General features: G+C 40.9%; 1 protein-coding gene across 2 annotated transcripts in view; it reads right to left on the bottom strand.

Moving 5' to 3' along the window:
• Window positions 1-16,409, bottom strand: part of cusr (Copper-only SOD repeat protein) — a 147,443-nt gene that overhangs the window by 48,032 nt on the left and 83,002 nt on the right. For both annotated transcript variants that reach the window (XM_043713117.1, XM_043713116.1), the window contains exons 4-5: window positions 11,744-11,827; window positions 10,057-10,158 (exon numbers count right to left, since the gene is read on the bottom strand). In XM_043713117.1, the coding sequence (XP_043569052.1) occupies window positions 10,057-10,158; window positions 11,744-11,827 (186 nt within the window). The remainder of the gene's footprint in view (window positions 1-10,056; window positions 10,159-11,743; window positions 11,828-16,409) is intronic.

Genomic DNA, 16,409 nt, shown 5'->3' with positions numbered 1-16,409 from the left:
CAGATCCCCTCTCAGTCTTCTAACCTCAAGGGTATACAAGCCCAGTCGCTTCAGTCTTTCAGTGTAAGGTAATCCCGCTATTCCAGGAATTGACCTCGTGAACCTACGTTGCACTCCCTCAATAGCCAGAATGTTTTTTCTCAAATTTGGAGACCAGAACTGCATGCAGTACTCCAGGTGTGGTCTCACCAGGGCCTTGTACAGCTGCAGAAGAACCTCTTTGCTTCTATACTTAATCCCTCTTGTTATGAAGGCCAGCAATGTATTAGCCTTCTTCACTACCTGCTGTACCTGCATGCTTGCCTTCATTGACTGGTGTACAAGAACATCCAGATCTCTTTGTACTGCCCCTTTACCTAAATTGATTCCATTTAGGTAGTAATCTGCCTTCCTGTTCTTGCCACCAAAGTGGGTAACCATATATTTATACACATTACACTGCATCTGCCATGCATCTGCCCACTCAACTAACCTGTTCAGGTCACCCTGTAATCTCCTAACATCCTCCTCACATTTCACCCTGCCACTCAGCTTTGTATCATCAGCAAATTTGCTAATGTTATTACTAATACCATCTTCTATATCATTAACATATATTGTAAAAAGCTGCGGTCCCAGCACTGATCCCTGCGGTACCCCACTGGTCACTGCCTGCCATTCCGAAATGGAGCCGTTTATCATTACTCTTTGTTTCCTATCAGCCAACCAACTTTCAATCCAAGTTAGTCACTGGCCCCTCAAGCCTTCTCCACTTTTCAATGTAATCATGGCTGCTCTGGTTGTAAATATGTTTCTAAAACGCTTGGAACTAATAAACAGTGGCAAATATTTGGGTAAAATCCTGTAATTTGTGTTGTATAGAATTCATATATAGGCAACAAACCTTGCTACCTGGGGAACTCCAAACTGTCTGGATAAGACAGGTGGCCTGCAAGAGTTAACACTGAAGCTTTTGTATAACCCCATTCACTGAAATATGTATCATGTCTCTGGGAGGAGCCTGTCGGTTCTAGTTGTCCCTTGTAGCTATTCCAGTCTGTTGGTCTTACCTCTACTGTTAAAAACCATGCAACTTCAATTAGCCTGATATATCTCAAGAGTTATCAATGTCCCTTAGCAAGTATAATACAGTTAACTAGTCTTAAGCCCACGTAACCTGTTAATTTAATATTATGTAATTAGCTACTTGTTAATCAAGTAATTCCACTTCTATGAAACACTTATTAGTAGGAAATCCTTCATCTGAGTAGGTTCTGTACACTAGTCCAATTAAAAGCAAAATACTGCAATGCTGGAAATCGGAAATAAAAAGAGAATTGCTGGAGAAGCTCAGCAAGTCTAGCAGCATCTGTGGGGAGAGAAACAAAGTGAGTGTTTCAGACAAGTATCAAATTCTGAAGAACGGTCAGTAGATTTGAAATGTTAATTATTGTGTTTCTCTCTCCTCACTTGCTACTAAACCATCCGAGTTTCTCCAGCAATATCTGTAGACTCGTATAAAATGGATTGCTGACAGTATACCTACCAAAGTACAGCCTAACAAAACCAAGTTCCAGCTAAGGACATCTCGTAGGACACTGCTGTCAAAACTCAGAAAGCCTGACTGTAAAAGGCATTGACAGCTGTGATCGACAACACCAGTTCCCTCTCCAACGACACTGGATTTAAACATAACCGCAGAAGAGGGCCAGGCAGTCAGCAGAGAGGACCCCCTCCATGGTCACTGCCTGGAGCTGTTTATAGCAAGGCCCAGGAGCAGACCCACAAGGAGGTCGTCCAATCTGCCCACATATCACTACACCAGGATATGGGGCTGAAGTGCAACCAAAAGCACAGTGCAAGATTTTTAAACTAACTAAAAACAGAATAATTGGCTACATCCAATATAAACATGGTCCACAGACTCCACTGTGCTGCAAAATAAACAGTTGGGCTGAGAGGCTGTGAATCACCAAATTCTGTGGTTACATAGGATTACTGCATGCAACACCCTTCAAGACAGGTTTAGATTTAGATTACTTACAGTGTGGAACCAGGCCCTTCGGCCCAACAAATCTACACCGACCCTCCGAAGAGCAACCCACCTAGACCCATTCCTCTATATTTACCCCTTCACCTAACACTACGAACAATTTAGCATGGCCAATTCACCTAACATCCACATTTTTGGACTGTGGGAGGAAACTGGAGCTCCCAGAGAAAACCCACACAGACACGGGGAGAATGTGCAAACTCCACACAGACAGTTGCCTGAGGCAGGAATTGAACCCAGGTCTCTGGCGCTGTGAGACAGCAGTGCTAACCACTGTGTCACTGTGCCACCCTTTTTTTCTTTATATTGATACCTCCTTCCAATCCCTTTCTAAGTCTTAGATTTAAGTTTTAAATCCCCAATGGAAAATGGGAGAACTCGTACAGAGAGAGCCATCCACTGGGTCTGCTTTATTTCATCCATTTTCTAATCAACCTGCTCGGGGTTGTTATTATACAGCTATAGAGCAGGTGGGACTTGAATCCAGGCCTCCAAGTCCAGAGGCAGGGACACCACCACTGTGCCAGAAAAGGACTTAGTGATAGTTCCAGCTGGGCAGACCATTGCCTGTTGCAAAGGGAACTCAGAGTCAATGAGCCCTGCAGGAAGACTAATGAGTAATTCCCCACGGCCCCTGGAGGGGTTATCACAAGTGCCAACCCCAGATAAATGATGTGACATTGCCATAAAGAGAACATTATAAGGAATATCTACTTTATTTTGTTTTCCAATATCCTATAATAATGCACAAATAAAAGTTTCTTATTGTTGGCACTGATGTTGAGGAACTTGGAAAAGTTTCACTCTTTAACACCCATGACACATGCTGTGCAGACGTCACTCAGTTATTTACTTTGTCACAAATTGCTACCACTGACATTTTTTAAATCTAATAATATTTAAATGCAGGCACTGATTACCTTGAATAACTTCCCATGGTTTCCTGTCGCACAACTTTTCCAAAAAAACACCAGTACAAAACAGGAAGTCATATTCTCAGTTCAACATGTTTTGTTTCACAACTTTGCCAAAACCATTTCTCAGACATGAGAGTTATGTGTTTCTTTGTGTAAATTACTGTTTTAGCTGATCATTTGTTGACAGTAGAAAGTAACGAATTATTCCTGTGCAGTATCAAGGGCCTGATGCATTGCAGATGGAATCCAAAGATCATTTCATAGACTCTAAACTACAAAATACATTATCGACAAAAACAAAAGCATTTGATCCCAGTTCATGAACTGCACAAATGTTTAGGGTGGAAATCTGCATTAAATCTCAAATTCACTGAGTATCATAAACCGAATTGTAATCTTTTATTGTATATTCACATATTGAGTGTGGCCACTGCTGCCTGGGCCTTGGAGAAGGTGGTGGGGGTGAGCTGCAGTTTGGAGGTAGACCCACAAAACTGGGCTGTGGGCTGAGGAGTGGCTTGGAGAGGAACTTGCATCTGGTGGTCTTCCTTTGAGTTGCTCTCACCAGCTTTTTTAAACACACAAAGTCTGTCTTGCATGTTTTGGGAATCGAAGCCCTTCCCACTGGTGAATTTCACTAGCTGTTCATTCAGTGCCTTGGTGGCAGAGTGGGTGTGATCAATGATTTCTCAAATCGGTGGAAATTTAACAAGTGAGACGATTTCCAGTGCTCTCTGTTGCTGCTGTCATCCTGTTTCAAACTGCACAAACTTCCCAACTTTCACACATAAGGTATCTCCGAAGTGGAATGGCATAGTGTCACTCACAAAGTGTCTACGTGCTGTTTTGTGGAAGGGGTCAGAGGCCAAGATATTTTAAGGCCATAGTGACTTGAATAGCCACTGGTAGGGCAGTACCACATGATCCAAGAACTTCCTCAACCAAGGATTAGTTTCTTTTCCCATCTGTCTAGATAGGGACAATGACCCGAGATATCAAATCTTAAACATGTCTGCAGTGCTTCTTCTTCATCAGCAAACTCAATACTGAAAGTATGGCCTTCATTATGATCTTGCCATTGGATCTCTCCACTGGATCTCCTCAGGGCCATGGCTGTGGTAACCAGTCCAGAGGATCTTCATGCTCATCACTACTTGTCACTACCTCGGAGTACCTTCATCCCCTTGTCATTGCCTAGTTTCTGATCAGCTGCATGATTGTTGAACTTGCCATTGGAGACCCGCCAATCCCTGGAGCATCATGAATCCCTCAACTGAAAGCATATGTACATGTGCTATTTGCTTTGCCAATTCAACTCATCCAATAGCAGTGGATGAATGCCCCTCTCAGCCATGCACCCCCTTCCAGAACCCTTCCTATTGGATGATGCAGTTATAGCTGACACCATATTGTCCTGATAGCTCCTTCCCATCTAGATTCTTTAACATGTATCTCTCCATAAAATGTTTCAGACTGGTTCCCTGATGAGCTGATAATGAGTTTGTTAACAATTTAATTGGTCATCTGAATCAGTTGGGCTTCTGGAATCTTCATTCCCCAAACTGGAATAAAATTACTGGTAATCAGAACAGCAACAGCAAACTGATTGGGAGCACTGAAAATGACTGCTCCCTGGCTCCATTCTCCACTTCCCTGTCCTTCCACCCTTCAGGCAAACAATTCAGCCTTCAGAGTTAACAAATAGATAAAGATTAGTACTGAATAAATTCTCAACTTTAAAAACAGAAATGTCTAGACATGTCAGTAAATCTAATGAGGCCAGTCAGGAACTCAAATTGACCAAACAGTCTCTTTAACACCAATGTTGAATCAGCACTTTTGTTCAAAGCTAAAACATAGAGCAAAATAAAAACCATGACAAACAAATGTAGACATTGGGCAATAAATGGCAACAAACAACCCTGGGCACTTGCTGACCAGAGACCATCAAAAATGGGAAGCTATGAGAACGAGAGAGTATTACAAAGTAGACAGAGAAAGTGGAATTTCATTGGCCATACCTTTAGGAAACCTGTACAGATCATTCCGCTATAATGCAGGTTTCGTTAACATGAATTCGCTATAACATGATTGACAAACTGGGAACACTGTTTCAAAAGCCCGAAGTTTTAAAGCATGTATTAGCTATAACAAGATTCTGGCCCCATTAGTTTAAATGGTGCAGCTATTACACGATTTTCTTATAACATGGGATTGCAGGAGTACAGAACTACGGCACTATAGCAGAACTGACTGTATCACTGAAATAGTCTTTGAAAGAGCATCCTTACTGAAAAAGAAACCAAAAATGATTGCTACTGAACTGCAAATATGAAAGTAAAAAGTACAGACAACACATGGCACCAGTGGAAGTAGTACCTAAAGTTCAAGGACAAAATCAAGGTTGAACAAGTTCTCTCTGAGGAGCAGCTTTTCTAATTGATAATTTATAAACAGATTCAGCAGTTAGGGAAGTTCAAACTTGAACATCCTAATCCTAGTCAAAAAAGCATTAGTTCAAAATCGTGTTATACATAATTGATTACTGATGCTATCTACCCAAGGTTATTGAGAGGGCAATAGAGGAGATTGCAGAGGCATTGACCAAAATCTTTGTACCCTTGTTAGCCACTGGAGAGGTCCCAGAGGACTGGCAAGCAGCTGTTCAAGGAGGGAAATAGGGATAATCTAGTAACTATAGATCAGTGAGTCTCACACTGGTGGTTAGGAAGCTATTGGAAAGAATTTTTAAGCAGATGATTTCTGTGCATTTGAAAAGCATGGCCTATTTAGGGGCAATCAGCATGACATTGTGAGGGCAGATCATGTCTCACTAACTTTATGGAATGTTTTAAGGGGGTAATGAAGGTGATTGATGAGGATAGAGTAGTGGATTTTAGTAAGGCTTTCAATAAGGTCCCTCATGGTCGGCTCACCCGGAAGATTAAGATGCATGGGATCCATGGTGACTTGGCTGTGTGGATTCGGAATTGGCTTCCCCAGGGAAGGCAAAGGGTGGTGGTGGGTGTTTTTCAAGCTGGAGGTCTGTGATTAGTGATGTTCCACAGGAATTCATACCGGGCCCTCTGCTGTTTGTATATATAAATATATATATATAAAACTTGGATGAAAATGTAGATGGGTGGGTTCGTAAGTTAGCAGACGATACAAAGGTCAGTGGAGTTGTAGATAGTGTAGAAGATTATCAAAGCTTACAGTGGAATATAGATCAGTTACAGATATAGGCGGAGAACTGGCAGATGGAGTTTAATCTTGGTAAAAGTGAGGTGCTGAGATCAGATATTGAGGAAAAGTATACAGTTAATGGCAGGACCCTGAACAGCATTGATGTACAGAGGGATCCTGGGGTTCAAGCCCATAGGTCCCTGAAAGAGTCCACACAAGTGGATAGGTGGTAAAGAAGGCTTATGACATGCTTGCCTTTATTGCTCAGGGAACTGAGTACACGAAGCAGGATGTTGCAGCTTTATAAGATTATTGATCATAAAATCTCTACAATGTGGAAACAGGTCCATCAGCCCAATAAGTCCACACTCAGCCTCTGAAGAATAACCCTTTCCCCAACATTTACCCCTTACTAATGTGCCTAACCTACACATCCCTGAACACTATAGGCAATTTAGCTTGGCCAATTCACTTGCACATCTTGGGATTGTGGGAGGAAACCAGAGCACCTGGAGGAAACCCACGCAGACACGGGGAGGAAGTGCAAACTCCACACAGTCGCCCGAAATTAGAATCGAACCCCCGGGTTCCTGACACTGTGAGAACCACTGAGCCCTGAGACTTTGGTTCGGCCACAGTTAGAGTATGGTGTTCAAATTCTGGTCATCACATTACAGGAAGAATGTGGAGGCTTTGGAGAGAGCGTAGAACTGATTTATGAGTATAGTGCCTGGATTACAGAGTTTAAGCTATAAGGAGAGGCTAGAAAAAAAACTCGGGTTGTTTTCTCTGGAGCAGCAGAGACTGAGGGGACACTCAGTCTACAATATTATGATTGGGGTGAAGGTCAGAGTTGAAATGTCTAGTACCAGCGAGGGGGTATGCATTTAAGGTGAGAGGGGGAAATTTCAAAGGAGCGGTGAGGGGCAGGGTTTTTACCCCGAGAATGATAGGAGTGTGGAATATGCTGCTGGGGGTGGTAGTGGAGGCAGATACAATCGGGGCATTTTAGGGGCTTTTAGATAAACACATGAACATGCAAGGAATGGAGGGATGTGGACCAAGGGCAGGCAGAAGGGATTAGTTTCATTTGACATCATGTTCAGCACAACATCATGGGCTGAAGGGCCAGTTCCTGTGCTGTACTGTTCTACGTTCAATGTTCTAACTGTGAAATTCTACTAACCCTCGGCAAGGCATCTGATGAAGGGACATACTGGCTGTGGGGGGAACTGAGAATAATCTTTCTAATCCCATTTTGAATAATTTTTACAAATGACTAATCATTGAATGATGAAAGGTCATGGTCCCAAACCGTACATAGACTTGATTAACTTGGTCTGGTTTTATTGTTGGACTACTTTTATATGGAGAGACCTAATTTAAGAGACAGCTATCACAGCCTGCCATTCCATGTTTTCCAGAGCTCTATTAAATTGATATCAATAGTTTGAGGGGATTATTTTACTTTCTGTGATAAGTGCAATACATTTTGCAAAATTTTTATCATAAACTAATATAAATTAACTTAAAGAATTTTTAACTTTCCACAAAAAGCAAAGTACTGGTACTTATTCTGAAACAAAGAACTGTGGATGCTGGAAATTTGAAGTAAACACATGTGGGAGGCCTTTAAAAGTGAGATAGCTTGTGTTCAAGGTCTATATATTCCTATGAGGGTGAAAGGCAAGGTTGGCAGGAATAGGGAATTCTGGATGACAAGAGATATTGAGGCTTTGACCAGAAAAAAGAAAGAGGCGTGGTTCAGATCCTGGCAGCTAGGATCAAGGGAATTCCTGAAGGTATGCAGGGAATACAGGAGTTTACGGATGAAAAACATCAGGAAGGTGAAAAAGGGGGCACAAGATAGCCTTGGGTGAGAAGATTAAGTTGAATCCAAAGAGGTACTTTTAGTATATTAAAGGAAAAAGAATAGCTCGATAGAGAATATGTCCCCTCAAGGACCAAAGTGGACATGTACGTGTAGAACCGTAGAAGATGGGCGAGGTTCTCAATGAATATTTCTCCTCTATGTTTACCATGGAGAAAGACATGAAGACTTGGGAACATGGGGAAGTTAGTGGTGATATCTTGGGGACAGTCCATATCACAGCAGAAGAGGTGTTGGATGTATTAGAATGCATGAAGGTGGATAAATCTCCTGGTCCTGACCAGATATATCTAAGAACACTGCAAGAGGCTAAAGAAGAAATTGCGGAGGCCCTGGCTGATGTTTTTGCATCATCGTTAGCCATGGGTGAAGTCTCGGAAGACTGGAAAGTAGTGAATGTTGTGCTCATATTCAAGAAGGACTGCAAAGAAAAGCCTGGGATCTATAGCCCAGTAAGCTTAACATCTGTGGTGGGTAAGTTGCTTGAGAAGATTCTGAGGGGTAAGATTTACATGCATTTGGAAAGACAGGGTTTGATTAGGAGTAGTCAGCATGGCTTTGTGAGTGAGAGATCATGGTTCACAAATTTGTTACAGTACTTTGATGAAGGGACCAAAAAAGTTGACAAGGGGATGGCGGTAGATGTTGTCTATATGGATTTCAATAAGCCACATGGTAGGCTGCTCTGGAAGGTTAGATCGCATGGAATCCAGAGGGGATCTGGCAAATTGGATACAAAATTGACTTAATAGTAGGGAGCAGAGTGTAACAGTGGAAGGATGCTTGTTGTACTGGAGGCCTGTGACTACTGGTGTCCCTTGGATCTGTGCTGGGCCCATTTCTGTTTGTTATCTATATCAATGATTTGGATGAGAATGGACAAGGCATGATTAGTAAGTTTGCTGGTGACACTAAAATAGGCGGTATCATGGACAGTGAGAAAGATTATCAGAAATTGCAGCAGGACTTTGATCAGCCGGGGAAGTGGGCCGGGAAATGGCAAATGGAATTTAACATAGATAAGTGTGAGGTCTTGCATGTTGGAAAGTCAAATCAAGGTAGGAATTTCATGGTGAATGGTAGGGCCTTAAGGAGTGTAGTGGAACAGAGGGATCTTGGAGCTCAGATTCACAGTCCTCTGAAAGTGGAGTCACAGGTAGACTGGGCAGTGAAGAAGGCTTTTGGCACACTGGTCTTCATCAGTCAGGGCATCAAGTATAGAAGCTGGGAAGCTATGCTGCAGTTGTACAGGACGTTGGTGAGGCCACACTTGGAATATTGTGTTCAGTTTTGGACACCTTGCTACAGGAAGGATGTTATAAAACTGGAAAGAATGCAGAAGAAATTTACAAGGATGTTGCCAGGAATCAATGGTCTGAGTTACAGGGAGAGGTTGGACAAGCTAGGATCTTTTGCTTTGCAGCATAGGAGAATGAGGGGGGTGATCTTACAGAGGTGTATAAGATTATGAGACGCATGGATAGGGTGAATATTCTCAGTCTTTTTCCCAGGGTTGGGGAATCGAGGACTAGAAGCCATCAGTTTAAGGTTCAAGAGTAAAAGGCAACCTGAGGGGCAACTGTTTTACACAGAGGGTGGTACACATATAGTATGAGTTGTCAGTGGAAGTGGTTGAGGCCGGCACAGTAACAACATTTACAAGTCATTTGGATAAATACATGGATAGGAAAGGTTTAGAAGGATATGGGCCAAGTGCAGGGAAATGGGGCTCGTGTGGATGGAGATTTTGGTCAGCATAGACCAGTTTGGACCAAAGGGCCTGATTCCATACCGTAGGACTTTATGACTCTATGAAATACAGAAATTGCTGAGAAACTGAGCAGATTTGAAGCATCTGTGGAGAGAGAACCAGAGTTAATATTTTGAGTCCTGTAACCCTTCTTCAGAACACAATGTATTAATTCTGATTCAGAATTTTGTATCTTGGATACAAAAAGTAAAACATCAATCCTGAAAACCATTCTGGTATTCATTGGTATTCAGTAATATTAAACCAAGACATCACTTACCTGAGTATCTATATTGTAAGGATTATAATGTCCTCCAACACCAGTGCAGTTCTCCTTGTACTGTCGAGGATTAGTATGAACGTGCCACATTAGATTTTTGTTCTGTGGAGCAAACAACTCTTTGTTATAAAATAAAAACTAAAAGAATTGCAGATGCTGCAAATCAGAAACAAAAACAGAATTTACTGGAAAAGCTCAGCAGGTCTGGCAGCATCTGTGAAGAGAATTCAGAGTTAACGTTTCAGGTCCTGTGACCCATTCTTGTTTGTCTCTATGACGCCACTACAAATTGTAATTTGTTGGAAGTGAAAGCTTTTGTACATCTGAAACATTGTCAGAATCTTTAGTGAGTACAGTAGTATAGCAGTTGTGTTACTGGATGAGCAATCCGGACGTCTGGGCAAATAATCCAACATGGTCATATTTCAATGCACAATGGCCATTTGTTACTTTCCATTCAGTTTTGAAATCTGGAAATCCGGAACCTTTACTCATAGAAATGGCCATGAGACTTCAGGGTTGATGGAAAGCAAACATGTGAGTGACATTACTCTAGTTCCATGTTAGCGAGTTTAACTAATTAACAAGTTTGAAACTTTGTTGCTGGAACAGCACAGCAGGTCAGGCAGCATCCAGGGAACAGGAGATTCGACGTTTCGGGCACAGGCCCTTCTTCAGGAATGAGCAGAGAGTGTTCAGCAGGAGAAGATAAAAGGTAGGGAGGAGGGACATGGAGGAGGGGCGTTGGAAATGTGATAGGTGGAAAGAGGTCAAGGTGAGGGTGATAGGTCGGAGTAGGGTGAGGAGAAAGTGAGGTCTGCAGATGCTGGAGATCAAAGTTGAAACTTTGTTGCTGGAACAGCACGGACCTGCTGTGCTGTTCCAGCAACAAAGTTTCAACTTTGATCTCCAGCATCTGCAGACCTCACTTTCTCCCCTAACTAATTAACAAGCCTCACAAACCATCAAAAAGAATACCTCGTTATATTTCAAGATGTCAGCTTAGCACCATCTTCCCAAGATAATTGGGAATGCCACCATTGTCAGTACAAATTATATGCCAAGAATGAATGACAAAAAGATTTTTCTTTGCATTTTTAGAAGGCAACAATGTGCCGGACCAAAATAGTGGGAGAGTAGGGTACTGCATGGTTATGGTTAGGTTCTGGTACGGCATGAACGTAGCTTTTGTCCACGACCCTGAATAATTGTAATAGAGCCCATCATACAGAGAAGATTCACAGGACTTGCAAGAAATTTGAGATGAATGGCCATTTTATTTTTGATTTCAGATTGTCAAGCATTCTCAGAATTTCTCCCAGGAAAGTTAGTGAAGAAGAGTAAATACAAGAAGGAGTACAAGGGAAGTTTGATATAAATTGCGATAGAATGTACCATCCAATTTAATGTACAGAAAAATTAGCAAGATTCATTTGTGCTTCAGGCTTTAGATTTTAAGATGAAAATACTTGAACATCATTTAACAACATACAATGTGTGAAGTGTAAGGAGACATGCTGTGGTATGCTGTGTTTATAACATTCATTTCTATTATTAAGAATCTGCTAACCGTTGAACCCATTATTGATTTCAGCAAAAGTTAACTGTTACAGTTATCCTGAAATTAATTCCAAGTTTATTTTGGATCAAGATGAAAAGCAATACATGGAATAATGTTGGCACTTACACCACCTGTGTTAGCCTTGGTTGGCTCAAGGTCAATTTCCATAGTTGTGTCACTTGAACTCCCATCTGCAAAGACCTGTTGTGACTGGAAACAAAAAGAAAGCATGTCAAATATCAACAATTCACACAGGATGTAGATAATTTCCACTTCTGTATTTCATGTATTTCCTCTTTAATCTTTCATATCCTCAAAGGGGAAGGAAGGGAAGAGTAAAAGATTCTTCAGTGGAAAGAATATTAACATGTAGTTGTCTGACTTCACTAAACTTTAATAATCTGCATATCCCATCATCCTTTTTCTCTTTGTAGCACCTTTTCTGCCAAAGGCAACAACAGAAAAGCTACCCAATATTTTTGCTGAATGTTACTAACACAAGTATCATTGGTTTACTGGATGTAAGTTTGCTCGTCGAGCCGGAAAGTTTGTTTTCAGATGTTTTGTCACCATACTAGGTAACATCATCAGTGAGCCTCTAGATAAAGCACTGGTGGCAGGGCCCACTTTCTATTTATGTGTTTAGGTTTCCTTGGGTTGATGGTGTCATTTCCTGTATGGCAATGAAACAGGAAATGATATCACCAACCTACATCCAGAACCTCAACCTGAGCTACAAATCTTCTCAAAAATCAATGGTTTACCACAGAGTGACCAGGATCAGTAATCACTACCTTTAAAAGGCAGAATTCTCCTTCAACTCATTAGCATCAACATTATATCAATATGCATCCCCATTATTATACATTCTGATTTCTCTTTCCTGTACACTTTCCACTCACAATTATAAGTAGTAGCTTCTCATTCAAAGATTTATACATTTGAAGAGCACAGTGGATCACCAGAACACTTTTAAAACTTATGATACCAACCTGTTATGAAACTTAACACAACGGCATATAAAGTTGGCCCCTCACCTCAGCTCTGTCTTTTACCAAGATCTCAGCAGATCTTTCACTGCAGCTAGACCTTCCGTAATCCTCTTATCAGTCAGTTCCTTTGGCATCCAAAACAGCTAGTGACCTCTAATTTGAATATACTCAACTGAGTACCCAGAGTTCTTCAGGTTAGAACAATTTCCTTTTGATAAAGGAAAGGGTTCACACCAATTCACTTTCAAGCATTCAAATTATATCAAATTACATCAAAACCCAATGGCCAGATTAAGAAGCTACATAAACTCCAAATCACTGTGCAATACTATATGAAAAGGATAGGAAACTATCCACAGTTTCTTGACTCGGGATTGTATTTTTTTTCCACTAATAACCTGTAGATGAATTCAATAGACTCTTGTTTGTCTTGCCTTTGATCTTAAATCTTTTACATTCAAGTCTTATATCTATGACACCACATCCTTGACCTCCCAACTATTCAAAGAGTCTTCCTCTGCATATGCTTTTTCATATTTTATGTAATTTTAAATACTTCTATCATCTGCATTATTTCAATAAAAGTCCAGGTTTGCAAGTTCTTCTTCATATTTGTATTTCTTCATAATACACAAGACAAAAACAAGCCATGTTTCAATCCAGGAAAGGGGAAAGGAATGGAAAAACACTTGTATGGTCATATGCTAAAGTTCTTATCATACTGCACATAATTGTCTCCTGTTTGTGTTCTATGATGAGACTATATATTGAATTTTGTAATCTAACAGATTTCCTGTTTATGTTACTGGTGCCCAAGCTACCTTGCTAACATAATACTAAACTCAAGGATAACTTTGATAGCTAAACACTAAGCCATAAAGATTTTCCTCTCATCTAAAGCCACTCAACTCTGAAAGGTTTATGTCCCCAATTCTAATGCCATCTTATTCCACATCTGACAATCCCTGGTTTAGTTGTTGATAAGTTTGGAAGGATTTCTGTATGGGACGCACAGCAGTCCCTGTATTATTTTATCGTCTAAACTTCAATCAATCTAATCTCAGTTCCTTGCTGTATTTGTTTCAGAAATTATTTTGAATGTGATTGACACAACAATTGCTTGGCAGCTTTTACCGTATACCATTGTTATGAAGTCAAAAGCATGTATGATGATTTTAACATAGAAAGTGTTTTCTGAATTTTGAAGTAAACTTAAAGTGCAGGCTCAGCTGCCCGAGTGGAAAGGCTGGGAGATGAATTGTTCCAAAACATATACATGTCACAAATGGCTATTAAATGGATACCTGAGTTTTAGGTCTGTTTAGACCACAATTTGAATTTAACTGATCAGGTTAAATTCTGCACAGGATATTCAAACCCAATCGAGTTTGCAGATGTTCTGACATAGAACATCTATAGAACAGGAGAGCTAACTGCCCATCTAACATCTTGCTCTCACAGAAATTAGAAAACACTCTCTATCAAAGGTACCTTTTCATGTAAAACATACTCGCAGTAAAAAAGAAAGACAACCCAGGGAAATCAGCAGCCGGAAGATTGAAGACAATGGAGAAGATAAAGACTGCGTGGTCTTGAGATTAAGTTAATGTAATGCTTAATATGTGTTATTGGAACAGCACATTCTTCAGCATATTTTTTATAGAGTTGGGATCAGATAATAAATAGTTAAGAAAAAGGGAGCTTGGCTTTGTGAATAGTTATTGTTTAGTGTTCACTATTAGAGTTAAGAAAATAAATTGTTATTTTTCTTTAAATAGTGGAATTTAGAAGTTCTGTCACTTATATTTGAACAGATTGCGAGGTGAGGCATGTTTGGTTTAATTAACAGAGGGGTTCAACCTCCGCATCGTAACAGTTCCATGAGGTAGAAATCGTTTGCAAATGTGACCTTAATTGCTTGCTTCTCATATGCAATGCATAAACATAATAATGGCAGCAGAGAAAATAATATTAGCAAATTGACTTTTGCCTACTAATCTGGCAAAGACTATTGAGGTAGAAATTTTACTGTGTTATGGACCAGGCCAGACCCCCTCAAACATTTCATGCAAGTAGCCCGGGCCTTAACTTTTCTAGTTGTTTTAAGCAGGTGTTAGCTAGATATTCCAGGAGTGATGCAGCTGGCCCAAACACCTAAATTTAAACAAAACAAAATTTATTTGCAAGATTACCAAATGAAACACAAAAGAGAACAGAATACAGAAGAACTTAACCTATCTAAAAATCCAAAAGATTATCCCAACTTAATGATGCTATTCCAAATACTTGCATCAATCCCCATAAACAGCCCCTGGCAAAGAAAGATAAAATCAAACACAGGGTCTTACAGGAGAGATGTCAGAGAGAGGAAGGATCAGCATGGATCTGCCTCTCTCTCACAGTTTCACCACTGACTGACTGCTTTCAGTGAACAGCCAGATTGTTAAAAAAGCAAACCAAACCAAACCAGAGAAAAGCTGAGCTGGGAGAATTGGCTACTTCCCTTTAATTGTACAAGTGTTATTTTTTAAAACTTGAAAGCATTCTCAAGTAGATAAATCCATATTTTTCGGAATCGCTGCTTTTACGATCTCTCTGAAAAGAAGCCAAGGACAGCATGACCTTGTTAAAGGAGCAGCATCATCACATAGGTCGTGAAGCAGACATCAGGTGCAATGTCAATGGTAGCAGAAGAAGTTTAATGTGGAACAGAGATCCATAATGTTTTCAGCCAAGCTCAGCAAATCCTGCCATAGAAAAAAAGCAGGTAGTTCATAAGACCTTGGCAATTATTCACCTAGCCATAGCTAAGAACCACTTTTTTTTTATTACAGGCTAGATGTGAATGTAGACCCTGAAGCTACCTCACTGAAATAGAGATTGAAATTTGTTGGCATGAATCTGATCCACACACTAACCATTTAATCTCACCAGTCTCCACTTCTTCTAGCAGTCTCCTATAACTAGTGGACAGTTTGGAAGGGCATCTGGGACTGTCCTCAGGCTACCGAGACTTGGTTCAGGTGCCCTTCTTAACTATGAGGGCACCAAAGCGTCAACGTGAAAAAATTTCTGGGATGTGATTGTTGCTGGCCAGACAGCATCGAAGTCAAAGGATATGTGAAAATCTTGCCTTGGCTCTTTGGTCTAACTAGTCTGCAACAGCATGACTTTCTGATCAGAATGGATGGTTATCAATATTGCTTTGCTGATTTTGGGACATGATGTGTGTGTGTGGTGTGGTAACGTGGTCTTGTAGCACAGTGGGTAGTCAAATTCAAATCCCACTCCAGCGCTTAGTAGTCAAGTAATATCGATGTATATCAATTTGTAAATTTTTCCAACACAGCCCAATGGCAGGCAGTAAATAGAACATAGAACAATACAGCACAGAACAGGCCCTTCGGCCCACGATGTTGTGCCGAACATTTGTCCTAGCGGAAGCATATATCCATGTACCTATCCAATTGCCGCTAAAAGGTCACCAATGATTCTGACTCTGCCACTCCCACAGGCAGCGCAATCCATGCTCCCACCACTCTCTGGGTAAAGAACCTCCCCTGACATCCCCCCTATACCTGCCACCCTTCACCTTAAATTTATGTCCCCTTGTAACACTCTGTTGTACCCAGGGAAAAAGTCTCTGACTGTCTACTCTATCTATTCCCCTGATCATCTTATAAACCTCTATCAAGTCACGCCTCATCCTTTGCCGTTCCAATGAGAAAAGGCCGAGCACTCTCAACCTATCCTCGTACGACCTATTCTCCATTCCAGGCAACATCCTGGTAAATCTCCTC

Source organism: Chiloscyllium plagiosum, chromosome 22 (assembly GCF_004010195.1).
Source record: "Chiloscyllium plagiosum isolate BGI_BamShark_2017 chromosome 22, ASM401019v2, whole genome shotgun sequence".
NCBI classification, from domain to species: Eukaryota; Metazoa; Chordata; class Chondrichthyes; order Orectolobiformes; family Hemiscylliidae; genus Chiloscyllium; species Chiloscyllium plagiosum.
The sequence above is the reverse complement of the archived record's forward strand: the minus strand, read 5'-3'. Positions and strand labels throughout refer to the sequence as shown.